Raw genomic sequence first — 25,156 nt, 5'->3', positions numbered from 1 at the left:
GCATAAGTTCATTAATTTGAAAAGAAATAGTTAAAATTTAGAAATAGATAAAAATATCAATTAATAAGTCCCAAAAACATGACAAAAGCACTATCAAAATAAACTTTCGAAATCGCAATACACGTTCGAACTGATTGCTTCGACAAGCTCGTGACAATGACGCTCAATATCTGACACGATTGTAATGATGGTTTACTTCATGTTATACAGTCGCGGAAACGTTACTGAAACTATCAAAATTTTAAACAAGGCCACTGTGCCATATTGTCCATATACACCATTTGTCCGTAATTCCCCTATATAAATATATATAATTAATATTATATATTTTAAATATATATTTAATATTTTGAAACTAGTCAATATTTATAACTCAATATTTTGGTGATCTTATTGTATTGTTTTACTATACTAAAAATTTGCGCTAGTGAAACCTTCCTGATAGAAACCATGTTAAACTCGTATTAGATAAAAAAGGTGGAACAGTGAAAGTGAGCCAACGGCATTAAGTATTTTCTATGTCAGGGCCATCCGGACAATTACTTTTAGAAATGGAACATGAGAATATATTACATTGCGATTGTAGGCTTTGTACATGATTCAATGCACTTTTGAGGAAATTATAATACTTGTACGAATCACAAAAATAAATATACATTAACACTCTCATTAATATTCTCTCATACATACCATATATATATATATATATATATATATATATATATATATATATATATATTAGGTATATATAACATATATGTATAGTACCCTGCATTTTCCGTTTTTTTTTTATTATGTCATATGTATCTTTGACCTTTGCATTCTAAAATAATCAAAAACCTCTACAGACTAATGACTTGATGCAACGATATATGGAATTTCAAAAAAAATCAAACTAATTAGCTCATTTTTTTGCTTCATGTAATATAATTTTGCTTTATAATTGTGACATGATATTATTATATCCATTTTATATTGTCTAATTTTCTGTAGTACAATATTACAAAATCTGTAAATTAATGCCGCCTTGTTTATTTGAATAAAGGTACATAAACTAAACGTATTACTCAATAATATTCTGACTGGCAATAAATAACTTAACCCTTTCCACTCGGATGCCGCCGCCCCGGGTTAATGATATAAATATATAACAATGTCATGGATAGTTTCCATAAATTTTATATAACAAGTCCTACAATTTTTTTTTAGGAAAATAAAAAAATATTTCGAATTACAATATTATAATTAAACTAAATAATTTAATCTAACTAATTTATAACGTTAACCAAGTATACCATTCTTTCCACTTCGTAAAAATTAATAAATATTAATTTTTTACTTGTTTTTCACTTATTTTTTCCATATTCTTACAACGTTCAATCTGCATGTAAAATCGAATTTTCGAATATCTTAATATATCGAATATTTTTATCTTCATTCATTTTGTAAATTTCTCTCTTATTCAATAATATTGTGAACATAATTTTTGAACAGCTGTCGAAATTTGGTATTTGGTCAGGTTAGTAATATCAATAACTGCAATTCAGAATGTCTGAATGTCAATTATCGATATACTGATTCAGAAAAATGTAATAAAGGGGTACAACCTGTTGAAATTTGTGGTGCCTAGTAAATGATCCACAGTATTCAACATACTTAGGTATCTAATTTGATATAATGTCATATATGAAGATGTCAAAATCATTTGACACAGCTTTGTGGATGAGTGTGGATATTTCTTGATTTTTTTCGTCGCAGTATCCGAGTGAGTAGTTTTCAAATGGAAAATACCTTTGATTTATATTTTCAAGTAAAATTGAATATCATTACAATCAAGTTATTAAGGAACCATTGTCTCATGTTAGGATCCGTATCCACTACCATCACTTGCTACCCTGATTCATAAAAAGTATAGCAAAAGCAAAATTTAACTAGTCCTGAACCAACACAGCAAATTCGTTAGAGCTACCCTGATTAATAAAATTATAATAAAAATCAAGATTTAACTAGTCAATAACCAACACGACAAACTCGTTAGAATTAAATAAGACCTATATAATAACTACTTCCTTCATTTCTATAGTTCAATGTGCAAGTATGAGTTAAATCAATTACATTCTATTACGATGAATAGACATCATTTCCATTGAATAACTACAATTAATATAAAATTTCTCGACAGAAATTGCAGAAATGCAATGATTCATTACGATCAGACTTTCTCTAAACAACTTGTTGATACAATAAACATTTTATTATCTCTGGTTGCAGTTTCGCTTTCATTTCAGCGACAGTTTCAAACGGCACTTGCAGAATCCAATGATATATACAAAAGTGACATAAATAAATACTAATTTCAACATAAATTATAAAAATTATAATAATATAGCGATAACGATGACATAAAGATCTCATCAAAATAAATAGGCACTACTTACGTAAAATTACTTAGCAGAAAAAAATTAATAATTAAATAGCCTGTAGTAATTTTTATTGTTGATTACAGATTATGAAATAAATAAATTTACCTATCAATAGCAATCAATAAAAAAGAGTTTTTTGATTGTGAGCACGTTGTTTAATTTACGAGATGTATTGTTAATTTTAAGTTAGATTCAATAGTATTTTTTTATATAACCTCTATAAAAGCATACACATGAGTGGGATAAAAAGGACCAACTAAATCTTTATCCTGGCAAAAATGTAAACAATAAAAATTAGTGAAGTAAATTATATTAACAAAGGCAATTTCTCAAGAAATAAATTAAATAAATAGTTATTCCAACTCTTCTGATGAATATTTTTAGCGAAATATCAAGATCAAGGTGTTATTTCTGCAAAAAAATGCACCCATGAAATTTATATTTTGCATCTGTTGAATAATGTAGCTTTATTTCGTAAAATTTCTTTAAAATTAAAAATAAGACATTGAACTTGTTTGCCCCTTGGCTGCCCCATTTTACCCCCCTTTGCGATAAAACAATCCAGATGACAAAATTTTGAAAAACAGCAAAAACAATTCTACAATTAGCTGGGAGTTTTACTCAGATACTTGTTTGTTTTATATTTGTTGTAATATAATTAGTTTGGTTTTCACAATATAATTGCTCAAAGTCAAATTGGACTTTTGTGCCCCGTCCTACCCTACATAATTTAAATTTCTCGTACAAAATTTTAGATAAGCACTATGTGAATTATATATAAAAATCGAACAAACTATGTTTATTCTCAAGTCAAATATTGATAAAAGCTCAAAATTATTAATGGACGAATGCCAATCTAATTTTTATTTAGTTTTAACAAGGTTATGTAATTATTAGGATCTTCATAATAAATTTCTCGTAAAGAAAAAATATGACGTAGGAATATAATTGTCCATTGATTGTTAAATCGCTATTCATGCGGCCATCATTTAAATAATAAAATCGGCTAATCAATAAATAAATTTAAAATACTCAAGCTTATGAATTAATTATGTGAAAATATATAATGGTAAGAATAGAAAAATAGATAATATAAAAAAAATACTTCACTACTATGGAATGATGACAAAATTTTGAAAGTTCCTTATTGTTACAGTAATTAAAAAACTCCGATCATATATTTTGCTAACTACTAAAAAATCTCACATGGAAACATGTCATTCTTATCAAATGCTGCTAAAATAATGATTCATTATGTCTGCGTTTGTTTTTAAAAATTTGATTAAATATCTGAACAAGCAATACAAATAACTTCCATCTGTCACGACAGCATCATTAAAAAGAAATATTTCAACTGTAAATAAAAACCGTACAAATTTTTATAAAAGCTTCGATATTTCATTTGAATGTTTATGGAAATTTTCATGTTAACAAAATGACTTAAAGACCGAATGATACAATTCCAGCAACTGCTATTTTATACAATTCTGTTCTGAAAATAATATATTAACATAAGACACAAAAAACGACATATTCTCAAGAATTTTCATCGACTTCGAACACTGATTTATCATTTCGAAAATTATTTACGATTTTATTCTCAGAAATCAGGCATACAATATTAATGAAAGACCGAAAATTATTCAAGCTTTTCCACGTAAATGGCAAACACCGGAAATTCCATTAAAGAAATTCCAAGAAAAAATTATCGATAGTATAATTAATGCATACTACTTTTCCTATGTGAATGATATAATTTATGTTATGATATATTAAATTTAATGAATTAGAGTTAATTATATTAAATAATGTATATCTCAAAATTCTTTTATATATACATTTAAAAAATAGATTAATAAACACAAACGGCAAAGTAAAATATCTTCTGGGCTTTGACCAAAGGCAGATGTATTTTCTGATAATCTAAATATATATGTAGTATAATATAAAGTATATGTTTATTTGTGTGATTTTCTACTTGTAATGCTAAAAAATATATATTATACCACTGTGCACATACTCATACCATGGAGCAATAGTGGATTGGATAGAATTTAAATGAAATTATAAAAATGTTCATACATTTTTATTGATGTCCCGCCCGATGTTTAAATTATATATATATATATATATATATATATATATAAAATTTTAATTCTACATGATCATGGCCAAAAAGCAGCTAAGATGTGCCAAAAATTAAAATAATATAAGATACAGTAGTGTTTGGCATTATATTGGAAATTATATAATTCAGTTTGGTATATTATTTTTTTTAACTTATGCATGCCGTTTTTACCTTACTAAATTATTTCAAAATATAAAAAAAAACTTTTACTTATTAAAATTTTTTTTTTGTAGTTTCGTTGGGTCAAAAATTCATTTGTCCTGCATTGGATATGGAATATTTAGTCAGTTGATCGTAGATTGAATAGTGCACATATGAATAGGATTTGAAAAATTAATTATTACTAAAGTATTAGTAAGGAAAATGCATTTAAGATATTATACTTACTAAGAACTAATTACAAGGCGGCACGAGATTATAAAAATTATAGGCAACATTATTCAAGCAATTATTTTGAGTGAAAAAATCCAAGGTGATATTGTACTTTTACCGTGAATACCATTAAATTATTAAATCTTTCTGTATTTCTTACACGGATTATAAAACTTCAATTTCCAATACGTACTGCTTATGCTAAGACCATAAATGAATTGCAAAGGCAGGGCATTAAATAAAATATTAAAAAGTATATGGTAGGATATTAGAAAATATATAATTCCCCTAGTGGCGGACACCTGAGGTTATTTATAAATAAATCAGAAAATATTTTAAGAAATGTTTATTAAATTATGATTTATGTTAGATAACAAAGTTAGAAATCAAGTTCAACTTTTAACCGCCGTGACGGTGTGCGTCACAGGCGAGGCTTGGCTCGTGATCCTGTATCTGTGTGCCCCCCATGCCCCTTTCACTTGAATTTTGAAATGAAAAGATTTATACTCGCTTAAATAATACGTGTTAAATAGAGTGTCCGGTACTTGGTGCCGTCCGGCGTTACGGGAAATCCCCCTATATAATGTTATTCTAATAATAGTACATAACATTATATAAAAAAGAGTTCGATTATAGTTCAGTAGTCGGTAAATCTGCTATAATTCAAATAATTTAAATCAATAAACAGAAAACTCGCAAGTCGAACGACTGAACTATTTTTAAAAAATGCTTTCAACAGCGAAATCGTTTGAAGAAGATTGATTTCAACAATCGTATGCAACAAGTGAACTTTACAAGCGCGGCATGAAAATACATGCATTATTTTTAACTCGGTCTCAGAATAAAGCAAAATAAAAACGCGTACCAATTCAAACGGAATGGCATATCATAAATAAGATCATTATAATGGAGCATAAAGCATCGCTTAAGGGAGTTATATAAAATCGATCATTAAGTGCACTGAATCGGTAATGCATAACAGCAGACCTATAAAGAGTCAGTAGTCCGTCGTTTTAATATCCGAACGAACTCAATACGATGGATGCAAGGTCACAACCGAAATCTGTGTCGAAACAATAATATAAGCGAAACAGAAATAAGAATGGAACGCGTCATATGGACGCAGAAGACGCAGAAGACGCAGAAGACGCAGAAGACGAAGACAATAAGAACAGGACGATGGAAATGCAGATTGCGCGGGGTGGACATGGACAGATTGATACAAAATCAAAACACACGCTCTGCTTCATTTCCATATGTTCTGCATTATATTATAAATAGTTTGAAACTATTTTATTCATACATATATAGTAATCGCAAAAATCCAAAATAAACATTTCTGCATATCTTTATCAAAGTCTTCTGAACATTTTTGAAAAAATAATTTTTGCAATAATAATAATAATGTCTATGAGTGTATGTATGTGTGTGTAGTATGTGAGGATTTTGGTCGAAGCTTTCGAGAGCACAGATCAAACGATTTGACTGATTCAAAAAACATTCGATTCTTATTGATGCAAAGACGTGGTGATTAGTTTCTGGCAACCGCAGGTCCAACCGTAAAGAAGATACGGGAAGAAACACTGCCAAAAATGATATTTCAGTTTTTGAGAGAACGGAGCGTCCGATTTGAATGATTCAAAAACAATTTTACTCGTGTTGACGGAATAAAGAATTGACTACAATTAGGACGTCAGGTCCAGCGGTTTTTGAGATCCAATAAAAATAGTTTTTAAAAATGTCATTTGATGGTCAAAACTAATCATTAAACATATGCATATCAAATTATTAGACAATTTATAGGGATTTTAATAATAAGTATAATTTTGTTTACATTTCTATAAGTTCCATAGCAGAATTTATAATATTAAACCGTATACACTGCAACGTAGTGCTTACGCGCTTCTGTATTTCGTCTCTAAAAAGCTTCAAAAAGCGATCGTTTTGGAAAAAAATCAGAATTTCGAGGAAATTAAAAAAAATCTGTTTTTTCAAAATTTCAACTTCTTTAAAAGCTTTTAAAAATTACAAATAACGGTACTGGAGTTCTGACAATTTGCTTCAAGGCACGATGCCATACACCACTAGTTTTTAGTATATATTTGAACAGCGATCAGATCTTAAGGTTCTATAAGCTATTAAGATGAATTACATGAAAATTACATGAATTTTTTTTTCAAGATCTCAATTCAAATAGTTGTCACTTCTCTATGTGATTACTTTTATTAGAATCATTTCTGTAATAGTGATAAAATTTTTATTAATGCAGCAATGCCGGGTAAAGGCAATTTTGACTTGAAAACATATTTCTATCCATATTTCGAAGTGAAAAACGATGTCACTACTGTTTGACATCAGGCTGCTCAAAGCAGGTACGGAACTCGTGGTCTCTTATTCAGATCCCGTCGCTCTAACCACTTCCCTACAAGTGAGCCCCAATATCTTTAATTAAAGAAAATTTCTGCTATGAAAAATAACTAATGGAGGTAAAAATTTTAGCTAATGATTTAAATTTTATTTATCTAATCTAGAGCAATTTCCGTGTTCATTTTGATTAAAAATATAATAAGAAATACTCGTATATACGATATATATTGTGTTATTTTGTAATGAATATTATGTATTTATTTAGCTATAAATTAAAAACAATTTTTACAATTACCTAAGAATTGAAATTTTATCGCATATGTTATTAATAACGTATTTTTATTATTGATTATAGCCGAAACGTATGGATGTAAAATAAATTCTTAAAAGAAATTTATGTTTTTTATTGATGCTATGCCTGATTATTATAAAGTTAATTTATATATGTATATATATGTATATATATATATATATATATATATATACTAGATGACCCTACAGACGTTGTCCTGTAATGTCCACGTCTACAATTCAAAAGTTCATTTTTTTTAATATCCTATCCTATACTTTTTAATATCCTATTTGATGTCCTGCCTTTGTGATTCATTTATAGTCTTAGCATAAGCAGTATAAGAAATTCAGAAAAAAAATAATATAGTATCTGCGGTAAAAGAACAATATCACACTTGATTTTACCACACAACATAATTGCTTCAATAATTTAGGTTATAATTTTTATAATATCGTAAGATATATTAGTTGCTTTTTGGCAATTATAATTTTTAAATTACATTTTACTTACTAATAATTTAGTAAACATTACTGTTTAAGTTCAAATCTTAGGTGAATTAATTTGTAAAACCTAGTTCATATGAGCACCCTTCAATCTAAAATCATCTTGCTTCTTCCATATCCAATGCCAAACAAATGAATTTTTGACACATGAAACAAAAATCTAAATCATTTTTTTAATAAGTAGAAATATTTTTTGTATTGTTAAATAATTTAGTAGAGTAAACTAAAATGCGGCATACATAAGTTTAAAAAAATGATGTATTTGCAATTTTGGACTTATTGCGTTATTTATTAAACTGAATTTTATAATTTCATCCGCCAAACATATACTTTTGACTGTATCTTATGTTATTTTAATTTCTGGCACATCTCAACTGCTTTTCGGCAATAATAAAGTAGACATTACATTTTTCTTGTATATTATATTCCAATATTATCTAGACTCATAATTTCAGCTGAATTCAAATTTCAAGTGAATTGGCATTTCTAGCAGATGACAGTTCAAATGTTTTCAATGGCAAACAATGATAAGTGGTTTTATGTAATTTTTTTCATTTATTTCTACAATATTACTATAGTTTTATCCTTCGTTAAATCTTAGAAATTTCCTTTGATACACTCTAAAAAGAATGATCAAAATTCGAATAACCATTTAGGAGAAGTATCAAATCATATAAATCATATGAGTAAGTTCAGTTAGTATGAGTAAGTGAGGGCAATCAAATGAAGAAAAAACAAACAAATCTTTAATTCCAAACGTTTCGACATGAAATTTGATATCATCATCAGTGGATCTATAACGTCAAAAATTGAAAAAATAGTTTTTTCTTTGTTTTATGTATCGCCCATAAAGAACTTACTAATAAATTTCAATATCAAAATTAACTAGTAAATCATATGTATCAGCTGTCGTTGTAGAAATATAAAGATGTTAGTCCGTTACTCCGTGCGGTGTTTTCTGTCCAACCCTGCCCGATCGCTGCATCTGTTAAGGCTCTCCGATCGTCGGAGTGAAATAAACTGCAAGGATTCAAAGTTATTTCGAAGTGGTGCGTTCGCGTCGCGTGCGTCGCAGTGTTCTCAGAATTGGTTTGGGATGATTGGTTTCGGCGCAGAATTGTATTGACCTAATTTCAAAATTAATCCGCGTGACCCGCAGACGGATATATTATTATTAGCGTAAATTATTACTGCCGCCTGAAATGGACGTTTTTATGACGGAACACAAAGGCGCATGTAAGACTGCATCTCAACCCATTATTGCCTTCGATCTTGTAATACGTGCTGCAGGAAATCTTGTATTTTTAGAATACAGAGAAATCAAGAGATAAATAATTTTAGAGGCGTTTCCAATCTTGATCAAGGCCATCAGATCCGATGATCCAAAGGTAAAGATGCGCTAACATCAGTCGCAATAATTCTGGAGAAGGTGCTTAATACAAAGAATTTACTAACAATTTAACAATATCAGATATTGTTAAGAAAACGTAAGACTATCAAAATTACGCTTTACGCAATTTACTTGAGTAGAAAATAAAACATGTTAATGCGTAAATGTGGCTAAAGTGAACAAAAAGAAAATCTCAGCTTGTCTTTTTTTAATTTTACAAATTACGCTTCGAAGTTTCCATAGAAAGAAATAATTAAGCAAAACTAAGAGTAACCTTAAATAAATTTTACAATGAAAGAAAAAGAAAAATGGCAACAAAAACTAAGCCATGGTTAATTTCTCAAGTCGAAGACTTCTTAAACTTGCTATCTTGCGATCTCAAAATTAGAAGTTTCAAAAATGTATTGTGCACAAAAGATAATTATTCTTTCTTTTTACAACTGTTCAACATCCACGACAGATGAAAAGTTTGTGAAGAACCTTAAATATTGAAGAATTTGAATATTCAAGAATTGAATATTGTGCCATGTAGTCAAATAGAGAATATTAACCCTTTCGCTACTTGGATGTACTGGACGACATCCACATGACATGCTGCGCGTATGGATGTCGTCCCTGGACCACATGTTGCGTTTGCTTTGCTTTAAGATTTATCAGTATGAGTTAAATTATTAATCATTCAAGTCTTTTATTGTTAGTATATCAGTATACTAGTTCATTAAAAACGCAAATTCTGATTTTTTAATGTATTTAAATATATCGTTGCGCTTGCCCGTTCAGTAATGCAACTGAGCGTTACTATTCCCGTACAGCAGCGACACTCCTGCGGAAAGCACTCCCGTAGCAAAAGGGTTAAAAAAACATTCATTTTGATATACGAAATTCCCCTAAGAACCAGCATTAACTATTTAGGATCGTATCTATACGGTAGACTCTCGTCGAGTCTTCATATGAAGCAAACGATAAAATAAAGTAGAAAATCGAAACTATCATACTCAAACAAAACATAAATACAAAATCGTACTAGAACCAATATGAAGCTACGGAATAGAATTATGGGATGTGCATATACATCAAACATGAAAAATATACAGCGTAACCAGAACAAAATATTAAGAGCAATGGTAAATGCGCCAGGGTATGTAACTAATGAGACTATTCACAGAGACCTGAAAATTTAAACAGTAAAAAAATATACACACCCAGTTGTTTTTACCACATTTGAACGCAGAAATTCAAATCATCAATAAAATGAATCAAACAAGATATTCAATAAAAATGACCAATGGATCTATTTTTCTATCTGAAGAATGTGAATTTCATAAGTTGATGCTATTGAAATTTTTTAGTAAAATTAAAATAAAAATTTGATTTGAAATTGCGACCTAGCAGGGTTAGAAAGCCTTTACAGAAATATTATGAACTTGCTTTCAATTGCAATTCGACAAGTTTTAAGCGGTTATCCTATCGCGAATGGTGAATTTGCTATAAATAAGGCAAATGCAGAGCGGTATAAAAGTTTAAAGTATATGAATGATTTATAGATAGATTTTATTTGTATTTATTATCGAAAAATATTAATATTTTCATTTCAATTTAAACAATGATAAATAACACGATAAAATTCATCTAATGTTGATAGTTAGAGATTTGGATAAATACCTAGGACCAACATATCAAGTCTGCGAAAAAAAAGGACATTTCAAACTTGAACATTTTGAAATCATCCGAAGTATAAGAATGCAAAATAAGTTGTACAAATAAGCATTTATTTAAAATCAACAAGCAAGATCAGTATAACAATCTTGTATTTCATTTGACCCAATTATGCATGTATGGCCTACGACTGTCCTGCAATGCAAGTATCTGCTGAACGGCAACAACAATACTATGAATTTCCCGTGGGAAGGAATCACGATCGTATATCTAGGACAAATCATTGCGGCCAATTGATCCATCCATTTGCTATAATTTTGAAATAAATTCAAAAAGATTTTTTTTCTAGAACCATTGCGGAATTCCAATCGCACAGCGCACAACCAGGGTGACACACTTAAACCGATTGTACATGGATAATTGACGCGAATAAAAAATGTAATGTTTTAATTAAAATGCATTTAGTCGATATATGGAAAAACGTATTGAATATTATTCATTATTTTTAGAATTTTATTATTAACACCTTGTTCACAGATAAAAATATACAAGATACAAAGAAACCGATCCAAATTTGTTTCCTGGAGTTACTCTACAAATTCTTATTCACCAAAATAAAAAAATTTCGTACGATTTATATATGTTTATACGATCAATTACTTACAAGATTAGTCTAGAAGTATGATGCCACATTTCAAAATAATACAAATATAGTCCCTAACAGAACAAGCGAGTTTAATCAATGAAAACCATAAATTCTAACCAGATTGAAATGATTAATTATTATTTTTTGATTAGTCTTGAAATAATATATTTTGTAAATAACTTTGACAGAAAATTTCAATAAATAAAGCCCAAACGATCATCGAATTGGTAATTAATTATTTTACTTTAATAAAAAGTTGCTATATATAAATATAAAATCGAAATTGAAAGTTTTTGCATATTTTTACGTTTCAGAGGTTTCTGAGCATTTTAGCACACTTCGGAAAATGAATGTGTGTGTGGTGTGTGTGTATGTATGTATGTGTGAATACAATTTTTCGTCGACGTTTTCAGGAACACCGCTCAACCGATTTGAGTTATTCAAAAATCATTCGATTCCTACATTAATGCTGATTAGTTTTTGGGAAAGGTCGTTCCAACCGTTATGAAGCAAAGAGTGCAGAAAATGAAAATTAAGTTTTTGAGAGAATAGAGCATCTGTTTTGAATGATTCAAAAACATTCAATTCGTAATGATGAGAAGACATGGTGATCAGTTTTTGGCAAAGATAGGCCCAGCCGTTCCAGAGAAAAGAATCTAAAAGTGTAAAATATTGCTGTTTCTGAGAGAACAAAGCATCAGATTCTAATGATTCAAAACACATTTTGCTTGTGAAGAAACAATTAGCTTTTGGGAAAGACTTTTTTTTTAATTTCAAAATTTAAGTTTTTTTTGAGAGAACAGAGCATCTGTTTTGAATGATTCAAAAAACATTCAATTCGTAATGATGAGAAGACGTGGTGATTTTTGGCAAAGATAGGCCCAGCCGTTCCAGAGAAAAGAAGCTAAAAGTGTAAAAAATTGCTGTTTCTGAAAGAACAAAGCATCAGATTCTAATGATTCAAAAAACATTTTACTTGTGAAGAAACAATTAGCTTTTGGAAAGGACTAATTTTTTTTTATTTCTAAATTTGAATTTTTTTTTAATTTTCCATTTTTTTAATATCGAAAATAAATGGGATTTTAATATTAATTTTAGCTAAAATTCTAAAGTCCACTTATATGCTTGATAAAAATTTATATAATTCTTAGAAATATGCGATAAGATCCTTTGAAATTAACTCCGCTTGATTAAGTTTTGTTTATTTAGTTTTCGTTTAATTTATTTCGTGTAAACATATATAATCGCCGTCGCCCAATTTATAAGCTTTTATTTTTTATCTATAAAATACGAATAATGAAAGTTACAGTATTTATATAAATTTATTTGAAGACATTTAAAATTTCTAGAATATTCCTACGGTACGGCGAGTTCCAGCAATTTGCCTTAAGGCTTAATTTGCCACTATTATTATGTATTATTATATAAAATCATTACAGTAACAAAGTTACACATTCAATAGTTTAACTTAATTAAAAATTATCTACGACGCGGATATAGACAGTCGAGACAAATAAATTACATCAAAATTAAAAATATCTTATATTACAAATGCATTTAGCACTTGAACTGTGAATGACACTTGACCACCTGCATCATAGTCCGGCGACACTCTAGTCTAGACCCTTACAAAAAATAGTTCGGATTACCACTGTTGGGAATCCTTAACATCTATAGCATAATATATAATTATCAACAAAAACCCTGTTGTATTATTATTATAAATGTAATTGATATAAATTTGTGCAAAGTTTTTAGACAAATACATGCCAAACTAAAAATAATGCTTAAATATTTAATGTGTATATTTTATTTTATAATAATAATTATATATGATATAACAAAATATGAAAAATCATAATTCATAGACAATATCTAACCTCTTGCTTACGTCACAAGTCCAATAAGCTAGCAGTGGAACGCGCGAGCTTCTCTAACTCGTCCTGCGAGAGCAACTGCAGTAGCACTTCATGCAAACACTACACGAAATCGTATTTCACCAGTAACAATGAATCTTAGTAATAATAAATATTTAAATCGCGAGATTCAATAAAGAGATGTGCCTAACGTATATTATTCCGAAGACAGCGTGGCGGTCGTTCTGTGCGCGCTTGGAGTTGCCGAGCGCATTGCACCAACAGCGCGCCCCCGCCAAGTGCATTCGCTGCTAGGGGTAGTCGCCCTACATTCGGAACACGACCTGTGACCTACATACGAGCGATGCACATCGTTACGATGAACCCCGATAAAAGCTATAAAAAGTCCCCATGCTCGGGACGGAGACCGCGTGATGCAAATGACAACACATCGTTATTTAAGGGGCACAACTAGTGTGAAATTTTCAAAAAATCGAATTTTCAATTTTTTCATATTTCGATAGGTTATGCCTTTAAAAACAACATACCAAAATTTTAAATCGATATCTTCAATAGTTTTTAAGTTACAGCCATTTAAAGTGTATATATATAGTATATAGTATAACGATCATTTTATCTTTAAACGCGTTTTTCTCGAAACAGCATTTTTCAAATTTGCTGCAGTGATTACTCAAAAACAAATGATCCGATCACTATCAAATTTTTTGTACATGTTCTAGATATAGTTCTCCGTAAAATGAACTATCAATTTTTTGATCGGATCAAAAATCGAATTTTGGCAGTCCAAAAACGACCAAAATTTTGAGTAAAATTCGACTTTTTTTTAAAAAACGCCGTCATTTTGTCAATTTTAGATTTTTTTTCTTTATCGTAGTTCATTTTACAGACAATATTATCTAGTTTAACGAGATTTTTTTTTTAAATTCCATCCCCGTAGAAGGCCGGAATCACTGCAGCAGTGAAGGGCCTTTTTTTGTCGCGCCGTTGGAGATCGACGATAACTTAAAAAATATTTATTTTTATTCTTCAAAAATTTCACTATGTATTTTTAAAACATGTATAAATATATTCCTAAAATTTTGAAATGATTGGTAAAGTAGTTTTTTTAATATAAATTCCCAAAAATCATCTTTTTTTTAGGCGGTTACACTAGTTGTGCCCCTTAACGAAATATTCATAGTCGAGTTAATGAAACATAAAATAGGTAATATTTAGAAATAGGGTAGAACGGGTAAAAAGGTCCACCAGCGATATTTCAAAAACAAGTATAGTTAGGAATTTTTTACCAACAATATTTGAAAGTAGAGGGAAAAATTTGTATAACCAGCCATCACCTTGATTTCTTTCGCGTTGCTATCGGGAGATAAACGGCAATGTTTGAAAACATATTTTCCCTCATTGTTAGTATTTTTTGGTTGTGAGCACTGTTGTCTAGTTTACCAGACATTAATATAATTTTTTAAAATACGTTAATTAATTGCTTTATAAGATGAATTGTTAAATTTAAGTTAGATTCAACAGTCTTTTTATATATCCTCTACAAAAGCTTACACGTGGGTGAGGTAAAAAGGACCAACTGAACCTTTACCCAGGCAAAAGTGTAAACAATCAAAAACAGTAAATAAAAAAGTAAATTAAGTTAAAAAAAGAAATTGTACAGAAGATAAATTAAATAAATAGTTATTCCAACTCTACAGATAAATATTTCTGACGAAATATCAGATTGTGGTTATACAAAGTGCTATCTCTATAAAAAATGTACCCTTGAAATTTATATTTAGCATTAGTTGAATAATGTAGCTATTATTTTGTAAAATCCCTTTAAAATTAAAAATAAGATATTGGACCTGTTTGGGGTCTATGGGACATTGGTCCCATTATACCCCGCCTATGGGTGAAATAGATCAGATGACAAATTTTTGAAAAACAGCAAAATAAACACATTTCTACAATGATGAATTAGCTGGAAGTTCTACTGGGCATAGTCAAATAGTTGTTTGTTTGACGTGTTATTATTGTGATATTATTAGTGTGGTTTTCAAACATATAATTGCTCAAAGTCAAATATCACCTTTGCCCCGCCCTAACCTAATATCTATAATTTCGATGATTTTCTCGGTTTATTACACATCAGAATACTTTTTGCGTACATTATATCCACTACATCCCTTTGCACTCGTACATTGCAACGGTAAAACGTATTATGCCGCCAATGAGACAGCATACGATCGCAAAGGGTTAATAACAGATAAAAGAACATATTTCACAGCAATTTGTAATGTTTGTATATTGTATAAACTTGAAAACTCATACAATTTAGAAAATTATAAGCATTTCTGAAAAAAAGCACCGTGTTACTAATAAAAATGCCAAATAAAAATTTATAGATCTCTTAATTAACTGTGATCGTAAATTTTCACAAAGTTGTTCATTCAAAAAGCAAATATAAAATAGAAAATGTGTGACAAGATAATAAATTTTGCATAATTTATAACATAAAAAAGGGAGTATCTTATTGAGAAACTCTTCAGAGGCATAAAGACCAACACATAGTCTAAAAAGATAATGTATATTCTGATGGATTATAAATATATGTATACCGAAAAAATGTAACTTATCGTAAATAAATGTAATTTATCAGCACGAATAGTTAAACACAACATAGTTTAAGCATAGTGTGTTTTCTTAATAAAAGCTTTCGAAACATCATAGCTATATTGGGTTCAAACAACAAAAAATGTTTATGAAAAACGATTTTAAAAACGTGAATAAAATGTATTTCTATTTCTTTTTACGCTTTTTATACAATTTTAGTTTTAACGTATTTTTGCATAATAATTTGGCACCTGTCAAAATATTTTATTAGGGGGCGTCCATTGATACCGGTTTTTATGGGGAGGGGGGGTTTGACAAAAAATCACGAAATATCACGTGGGAAAAGGAGGGGTAAAGTAAGGCATCACGTGCATTTATTTTTTAACTAATTTTTTATAAAAAGTTCAGTTTTTTTTTAAAAGATTTACAGTTTTTTCAAGTAACTAAAAATACACGTGATGTTTGGTGGGGGAGAGGGGGTAATTTCGAATATCACCAATATCACCATGTATCACCAAGGCTGAGGGGAGGGTCCAAAAATCCTTAAAAACTTGCTCACGTGAATAATGGACGCCCCCTTAACAATGCAAAAATATATTCGGATTTTTTTTAAAGTCTAAAGATATATTGAGTCAATTTTTTTATACGGTGTATAGGAACCGCAATAAAAAAGTTGGATTTAAAAAATACATCAATAATTTATAAAATATCATTCAATTGAATAAAATAATTAAATTGGATCTAAACTACTTGTAAAAATATTTAATTTTAATCAAAATTATTATGTAAAATTATATTGTAAAAATATTGAATTGTCAATAAAACCCTGCATACAAAGCGTATTCTAAACTTCATTTTCATTTTCAATATCAGTGAAAACATCTTAACGCAAATAAGACAAATTTAACAAAATAAAAATAAATATAATTACTAATATGGAAAAAACGAAAAAATAACAATAATTATATTAATAAAAATATAATTATATTTTTAAAAATAAACCTTTGCAACTAGCCGTTATAGAATCATAATTATTAAAGAAGAATACAGTATTTACCGAATCAAGGTTAGCTGGATCGGCTCGTCTAAAAAGCTCAACGTCTGGTCTTTGGTGTAAACATTGAAGAAACCCGAAAAACCTGAAACAAAATCATGATTCTGTTAGATTCATAATCAGATCAATAATATTATTACACGTGTGTTCACATATATTAGGATATATTATTATTACGTATTGTGAATAAAATAATAACACTTACTGAATTTACGGATAATCATTAGATGAGAGATGAGATTATTATTAGTAAAGTTGTACGTATTTATAGACTGAATATAAATGTACTAGTTAATAATTGCTCTTATTAGTCATGGTGTATAATTCCTTTTCCATCTATATCCATTTCACTCATTCTAACATTAAATATTAATTTGCTCAAAAATTCATTGCTTTATACATATTCAAAAGAAAAGTCATGTTGATTCAAGTTTTTTTTTCATTTATCTTAAAAAAATATTATTTCAGTGAGACAGATGCTAAAACGTGTTGGAATGTGCGCGCGCAGTGATTATAGAAATCGTAAGAATTAAAGTATGAATAAAATTATTATAATGAAATAGAAAATAATTTATCTTTGCAATTTTATATTTATATAGACATAGGGCACGGCGGGGTATAAAGGTCCCATTTGATTTTCATTAATTATATTGTTTAAACCAAATGAACTTTTGAACTATCTTGAGTAAAATTCTTAGTTAATTCCTAATTACAGGAATATGTTTTTTAATATTTTTCTAAAATTTGTCATCAGTACCTTTTTTACCCAGGCGGGACAAACAGATCTAATATCTTATTTTTAGTTTTAAAGGAATTATTCGAAATAATACCTAAATTATTTTTGCAATGCAAAATACAAACTTGATGTGCACATTTTTTTTACACTGTATTTAAACCTAGTCTGGTTCTTCGTCAGCAGTATTGGAATTATTATTAATTTAATTCACTTCTTGTTAAATTGCTTCTTTTAACTTAATTAATTTTCTTATTTATTCTTTTCTTATAGTTTACAAAGTTGCCAGTGTCAGTCAACAGTTGGTACTATTTACCCCAACCACATGAGCTTTTATAGAAGTATATCTTATAAAACAATTAAATATACTTAAAAATTATTTTCAGGTATCATAAACAAAATAACAAAGCTCAAAATAAAAAAACACAAACAAAAAAAAACGTTTGAAATAAATGTTGATACATAACCTCCTGATAGCAACGTCGCACGAATTAAGGCTGGTTACACATATTTTGCCCTAGTTTGAAGTAGACTAGTATCATTAAAAAAGATTATATTTTAGTTGTTTTTGAGATAATGGTGGAAGACCTTTTTATGACGGACCTTTGAGCCCCTTACATATATTATATTACAACCTTACATATATTATGTAAGGTTGTAGCTGATCATTTGCAACATGTAACTGATCATGGACATGATCAATACTGATTATGAGCCTCAAATCGAAAAAAAATAAAATAAAATGCATTTATTGGTGCATTGCCAATTCAAAATATTTCAACATTTCAATTTCAATTATTTATTTTACTTATTTAGTTCTGTTGAACCATTCATTCTTCTTACAGAGAGTTATCCATGTACAAACGTAAATATATATCTGCTAAACACAGATATATTGATATATAGACATCGATTTTTCCAATCTCAGAAATAATGTATTACACTAACAAAAATATAAAATACTAGATAAATCTAAGACAAAAATATAAAATAATAAAAAAGAAACGGTTTTGCTCATTGGGTTGGCGATGAGTTTTCCCACGAGAAATAAAATATAATACTAAAAAATGTTTGACTATGCAGTTATAATTATACAACTATTCAAATATATTTCAAAAACATATGCATTTAAAACGTCCTTATAAACACCCAAGTCTGCTGTATAAACAAATGATCCATCCGATGGCAAATGTGTAAAAGTATTCGAATGTTCGAATCTAAAAATAGGACAAAAAGGACAAGCACGTCTAATTCCAGCAGCTGACGAAGAAACAGCCAAAACGCTTGTACGCTAGTGCCGACTGATGCACTTTTACTAATGAACTATGAGGACGAGGCTCGAAGTAAAATATAACTGCAAAGATTTCTCGTCACGTGCAGGATACAGACGCAAATATTGAGTAATAATTAAAATTAATTAGTAGTATGTGACATTGCATCTTAAGATGAACTGCTAAAACTTTCCGTCTTCTAAAAAATATTTGATAAATTTAACGCGTAATTCTCAAATAATAATATGTAGCAAACTTTATTAACGAAAAAAATAATCTATGTGTTTTAAACTATATGTTTTTTTCCTCGAACCTTTTTTAAAATCATCTTAGAATTGTACGCTGATTTCAAATATAATTTCTGTTTTTTCGTAACACCTCCTGTTTTTGAGTTTTATGTAACTATCCCTATTAGTCATTTCAGCTATGATTATCGCTGTTTAACCCTGGAACGGTATTGTGCTTAACAATTGATTTTTTTTTCGTCTTTTGTCATTGAATACTTGAATTGAATGTGATATCATAAATATTTCAGAAAATATATAACTCTGGTTTAGTAACAAATACTCTTTTTATTTTTTCAAAATTTCCATAACAAAAGTACCGTCACCATTCATTCTTGTCCGCATGTACGCCTTGGAGACGCGCAGATACCGTTCTAGGGTTAATAAATAACTAAAAACTTTATATGCTGTTTTTTGTATGGTTTCGACTTTAAGACATAATGTACATAATCGAGATAGTTTTTGTTACCTGTGGTGAATATGTTTTCTACAAATACCGAAAACCTATATAAAACTGCGTAAAGACAGTGTATTTCAACCACTTTAAAATTTATTTGCGAAATCAAGATAGGTGTCATAAGATTTTCATATTATTAGCCATAATTGCGTAGTGTGTTAACATTAACGTCCCAAAAAAAAAAAAATAAAAGCTTTAATTTCAATACCCCCGTCATTTTGAAACAACCTCAGTATCAACACGACGACTGTTTCGTCTGTGTGGTAAATATCGATGGAATAAATTCAGGCAATAGAAGCAAATGATCATACTCGATGTTCTCAATGATCTTGGAGTCTACTTACGATCAGCTATATGACCCCTATTCATGCTAATGATAAACAACCTAGAACATTAGCCTACCATGTGATGGATTAAAAGACCAACGTTAAGAGAGAATACAAGAAGAGTTTAAAGCTGATAGATTCCATAATCACCAAATTACGCAACTCATAAAAAATTCACGGTTCGTAAGTTCTATGAATAAAATCGGGAAGAAAACCAAGTAGTTATTAGTTCAGATCGTAACAAATTTTCTAGGAAACAAAAAATTCAGTAATTTAAGAACGGTTTTTGAAAAATTTGGGAGATCTAAGCAAAAAGCAGGATGAAAAGATCCACCAAGATATCAGGACCATGCAGGATATCAATGGAGGTGGGATGTCCACATTATGGCTGGCAATTGTTGGAGCTTACGACGAGATTACTTACTTGTTAGATCTTGCCCACGAACAAAGATCACATAAAAAACGCTTGAAAGTATAAAATAAATTGTTTTATTTTTTTACTTATTGGAGTTTAAACTAGCATATTGATATATCTCAAATCTAAAGCTGTTATCAAAGTCCGGTTACTTTTTTCGGAATCAGCGTCCTCCGATTACTTAAATACCATCATAACATCTCTAAAAAAAAATTACTGTCACGCAGTGTAATTGGTTGCACACCACTTCATTCTAACAATTCTCGAAAACGTAGTACGTCAAATATATAAATATAATATAATGAATAATGTCATGAAATGAATTCTATTTGCAGCTAAAAACCTTCATGTTGGCAGACTATTAAAAAAATTATTAAGACATATTTCTTCGTAACATTAAAATGCATTTATGTTGAGATAAGAAAAGTGTAAATAATTCCTTTGAGCATAAAACACGCAGCATAATAAACTGATATGACTTATTTAAATAAGGATTCATACCTATTTTACAGACGGCATATAATGAAATGCGTCCGCATATAATGTCAAAATCACGCGATGACGGCTACTGTACACTACGTGAAACAGAAATTATGGAAATTATATGAAGATTTCGTTATAAAAACATATGCGCATTTTAGCTCCGTGAATTTTCCATTGGAAAATTTCAATTATTTTGGCCAAGGCACACAAACTTACATGCACTTTTAGCAAGCAAAAATTGCACTGAATTTTGAGCTGATATTTTTCTCTTGCACAAGGTTAATGTTTCGTAAATTTCGCATAAAATAAAAACGCAAAACTAATCAACAACAATGGATATTTATCTAATTGCTTTTTAATTTAAAATATTAAGCAAAAGAATGTAAAACCTTTAACTACATAAATAATCAATTTTTACCTACGCAAATTTATATCTAACAGCTATATCTTCAATCGGTTGTTGTACGCAATTTCTTTTAAATTTATTCCTTTTATTAATTATAATCTGTCTTTATACAAAAAAAACAGACATTCGGTAATTTTAGATACATGGATAATTAACATCTACTTTGAAAAAATACTCAGTAGTAATCCTCTTAAAGATTGTTAAATAAATGAAATTGAATTGATTGTCATGATGTGAAATTACGACCTAAAATATATAATAAAAAAAATAATAATAATAAAATGAATAATTACATAAAAATATAATCAATGTTATCTCCTTATTAATTGTATTCATATTGAGGTCTTGATAAATTACGCATTTCGGTACATATTTTGGAGCGTTTATTATTTGTTTCAAAATTTTATTTTGAAACCTCTAGATTATTGAGATGTTAGACTTACGCGCTGTTCCCCAAAGTTGTATTCCATATGTCCATATGGGGTTGAGTTTGTAATAAATATAATTTTTTTTTAGAAATGGCGGTCTAAAATGTTTTCTCTTCACTGTCTCAAAAAATCATAATAGAGATTATTATCGATTTTTTTTAAAGATGGAGACGGATTCGATATACATTTGCCCTATTCATTGTGCCAAACTCTTTAGAATAACTTAAAAAGTAAATAAAACAATATGATGATTTTTTCGGATGAATATTAATTACCAGATTATGGCAATTCTGCTCCTTAAAAAAGTACTATTATTTAGATGTGTACAGAATTTAATTTTATTAATTTAATTAGCAAAACTATAGCAACATGAAAAAATGTAAAATGCATACGTATTTAATAACTCAAGTGCAACGTGTTGAGCATCAACTCCGGAAAGTAGATGCCTCTGTGCAAACCAATATACTGAACTAGCTTCTCCAATAAAGTATGAAGCTATTGTGTAGCATCATGTTATAAAACGTGTGTACTTTTCGCCAACGAAATTGTAAAATACTTTGTTGGCTACGCAATAAATTCACTTGTAAACTACATTCGTATTCAAATAAACCAGCACAACAATTTCAGATACAATCAAAATAACATTCTCATATAGAGTCACGACAGCAATGCAGTTTTTTTGATACGGTCCGCTTTATGGCCGTCTGTGAAGAAAAACTTCGATTGTAATCGCAATAATAATACAGAATTATTACACTGAGCCAGACTTAGTGTAAGAAAAACGCTGGCATAAAATAATACGCCAGAGCTCCGCATATACTCGCTGTGCTAAATTTAGCAAGAAGCAAAAGAAGCACAAAAACCCTCATTAGTCGTTTTTTATTTTTCGATAAGACTCTTCGCATCGAAAATAATAATCAAGAATTTTTTATTAAGCATTGGCACAGTGATTTTCGTTTCCGCATGCAATTCCACGCTTTGAGTTCATTCGCGAATCACAATTTTGGTACATGATGATTTATTAACGACTACTTTCTTTGCGACCTACATTTTCGCTTGAGCGAAATTTATGTTGTCTTTTTTGGGATATTTTTTCTCGTTTGAACCAGTTTCAGTGTACTACATTTTTGATATTGTTGAATAAATAATAGGCTATTGACTTTCAATATTTCAAGCGTTACATATGTTAATGTCGATAAGAATAGGTGACGAACGAATTAAATCAGTGCAAAACAAGAAATAAATGAATATAGTCCATCATTTATGTGCTAGAGTCGAAGTGAGAAGGTAAATTGATCGAATTTTAGTAGCGTTAAATCCATATTATTTAACTCAGAGCTAAACCAAGCTGCTATGATGTGAGATTGCCAACTTTAAATTTAATTTCATTCTGTTCCTCTGTTTAATACTCGTTTCTACAATTGTTATAATTTTCTGCACTAACGAGTATATAAAAAATAATAAATAAAGAAAAAATAGATATACATTTTGATTGAATAGAGGTAGAGGGGTTTTGTGAGTTCAAAATCATAGGATCTTATAAGAATTAAATATAGTCTATCTATCACATAAGAACTTATATCGCAAAGTTTCCTATATTATTTTACTATATATTTTATTCATTCTGACATTTCAGATTAAATAAAAATGTGTTTTTTATCATTCAAAAATAAATGTATCAATTTATTACACATAACAAACCATGATATACTCAAATTAAATAGGTGAGGTTTTGTGTTAACACAAAATGTTTAAATCCAATTACTACAATAATAATTATATGATTATAATTGAAATTATAGATACTGGGTGTTGCTTGAATTGAATTTTGCTTTTCGAAGGACCGATTGTAAATACTTTGATTTTGTAACTAGTAATATTTATTTTACTTTAATTACATAAATTACATCGTATTTATAATAATTTAATATGATTTTATTACGTATTGAATGATTTGAGTTTAATTTTATAATAAATCGATTGATGATTTTTTGTTTTCTATTTCGCATATACGCGCATGCTTTGATTGGCGCCAACAGATACCTATAATAATATTGGCGTCTGGATAAATTTGAAAATTCAATTACCTATATAAATCGGAGCGTCCACTCCCAGGGTATATACTGATAAATACCCTGAGATAAAATATTCAATAACTTTAGCAAATTTAAATCCTTTTGTTACGAATATCGTCCATAAACGACATTCACATGAGGAGCTGTGTATACGGTTGTCGTCTATGCTGAAACTATTTAGAATAGTTTTCAGCTACTGCGTGGATAGAAAAAAATTAAATGATATCGGTATTAAACATAAAATACGATAAAAACGGTGTGTTTAAACAGTATTTGTAATCAAAGAATACAATATTGAATAAAGACCTTTATTAAAATAACTTAATTTTATTAATAAATCATAATAAAATAATAAAAACATAATCAATTACCTACTCTTGAAATCGCGCAGATGGGATCTATTTTAAATTTTTGCAATTAAGCACCAGGCCAATTTTTTGTTTATTTGTTGAATAACGTACAAAACTAGGTAAATTATTTTTGGACTTTATTTACAAACATTATTATGAAGTAACCTAATAGTTGTTTTTACTAAAAGTGCTATTTTAACGCTGAAATATATCTCAATGTATCAATTATAATCTTTTCATGTGAAAATGGATATAACTACTTATTGATATCAGTTTGCATGCAACGCGGGATTTGAAATCAAAACCTTGTGGTTGCAAGCCCAAGGTTCTTACCATTGCACCACAAACCTAATCAGTCAAATAAATTGAGTGATCAAAAAAAAAAAATCGAACGCACCTTATCCCACAGTACAAATCGTCCAGATATCAGTGTATTGTACGATCAACTATTGTATTGTAACAACTTTTGTACGATCAATAGTTGATATTTGCTAAACGATGTAAAATTCGTGCCATACTAGTGAATAAAAACTAGATAAGACCATTCTGGGTCAACGATCATCCACATCATGTGATAATTATTTATTTTATAACTTTGTCTGTGTACGAGGTGTTTGTTATTTGT

The 25,156-nt window shown here is 29.1% G+C and overlaps 1 protein-coding gene across 2 annotated transcripts in view; it reads right to left on the bottom strand.

Moving 5' to 3' along the window:
• The window catches only part of LOC113376710 (solute carrier organic anion transporter family member 3A1), a 251,322-nt gene that overhangs the window by 117,398 nt on the left and 108,768 nt on the right, over positions 1-25,156 (bottom strand). For both annotated transcript variants that reach the window (XM_026616729.1, XM_026616728.1), the window contains exon 5: positions 17,307-17,388. Coding sequence is in view for 1 of the 2 variants with exons in the window: in XM_026616728.1 (XP_026472513.1) it covers positions 17,307-17,388 (82 nt within the window). In the remaining variant the exon portion in view is untranslated. The remainder of the gene's footprint in view (positions 1-17,306; positions 17,389-25,156) is intronic.

The sequence above is a fragment of the Ctenocephalides felis genome, unplaced genomic scaffold, assembly GCF_003426905.1.
Source record: "Ctenocephalides felis isolate EL2017-DRISC unplaced genomic scaffold, ASM342690v1 CF-g0.4_SCAFFOLD_01886, whole genome shotgun sequence".
Taxonomy (NCBI): Eukaryota; Metazoa; Arthropoda; class Insecta; order Siphonaptera; family Pulicidae; genus Ctenocephalides; species Ctenocephalides felis.
Note: the sequence above shows the minus strand (reverse complement) of the source record. Positions and strands in the feature narration are given on the sequence as shown.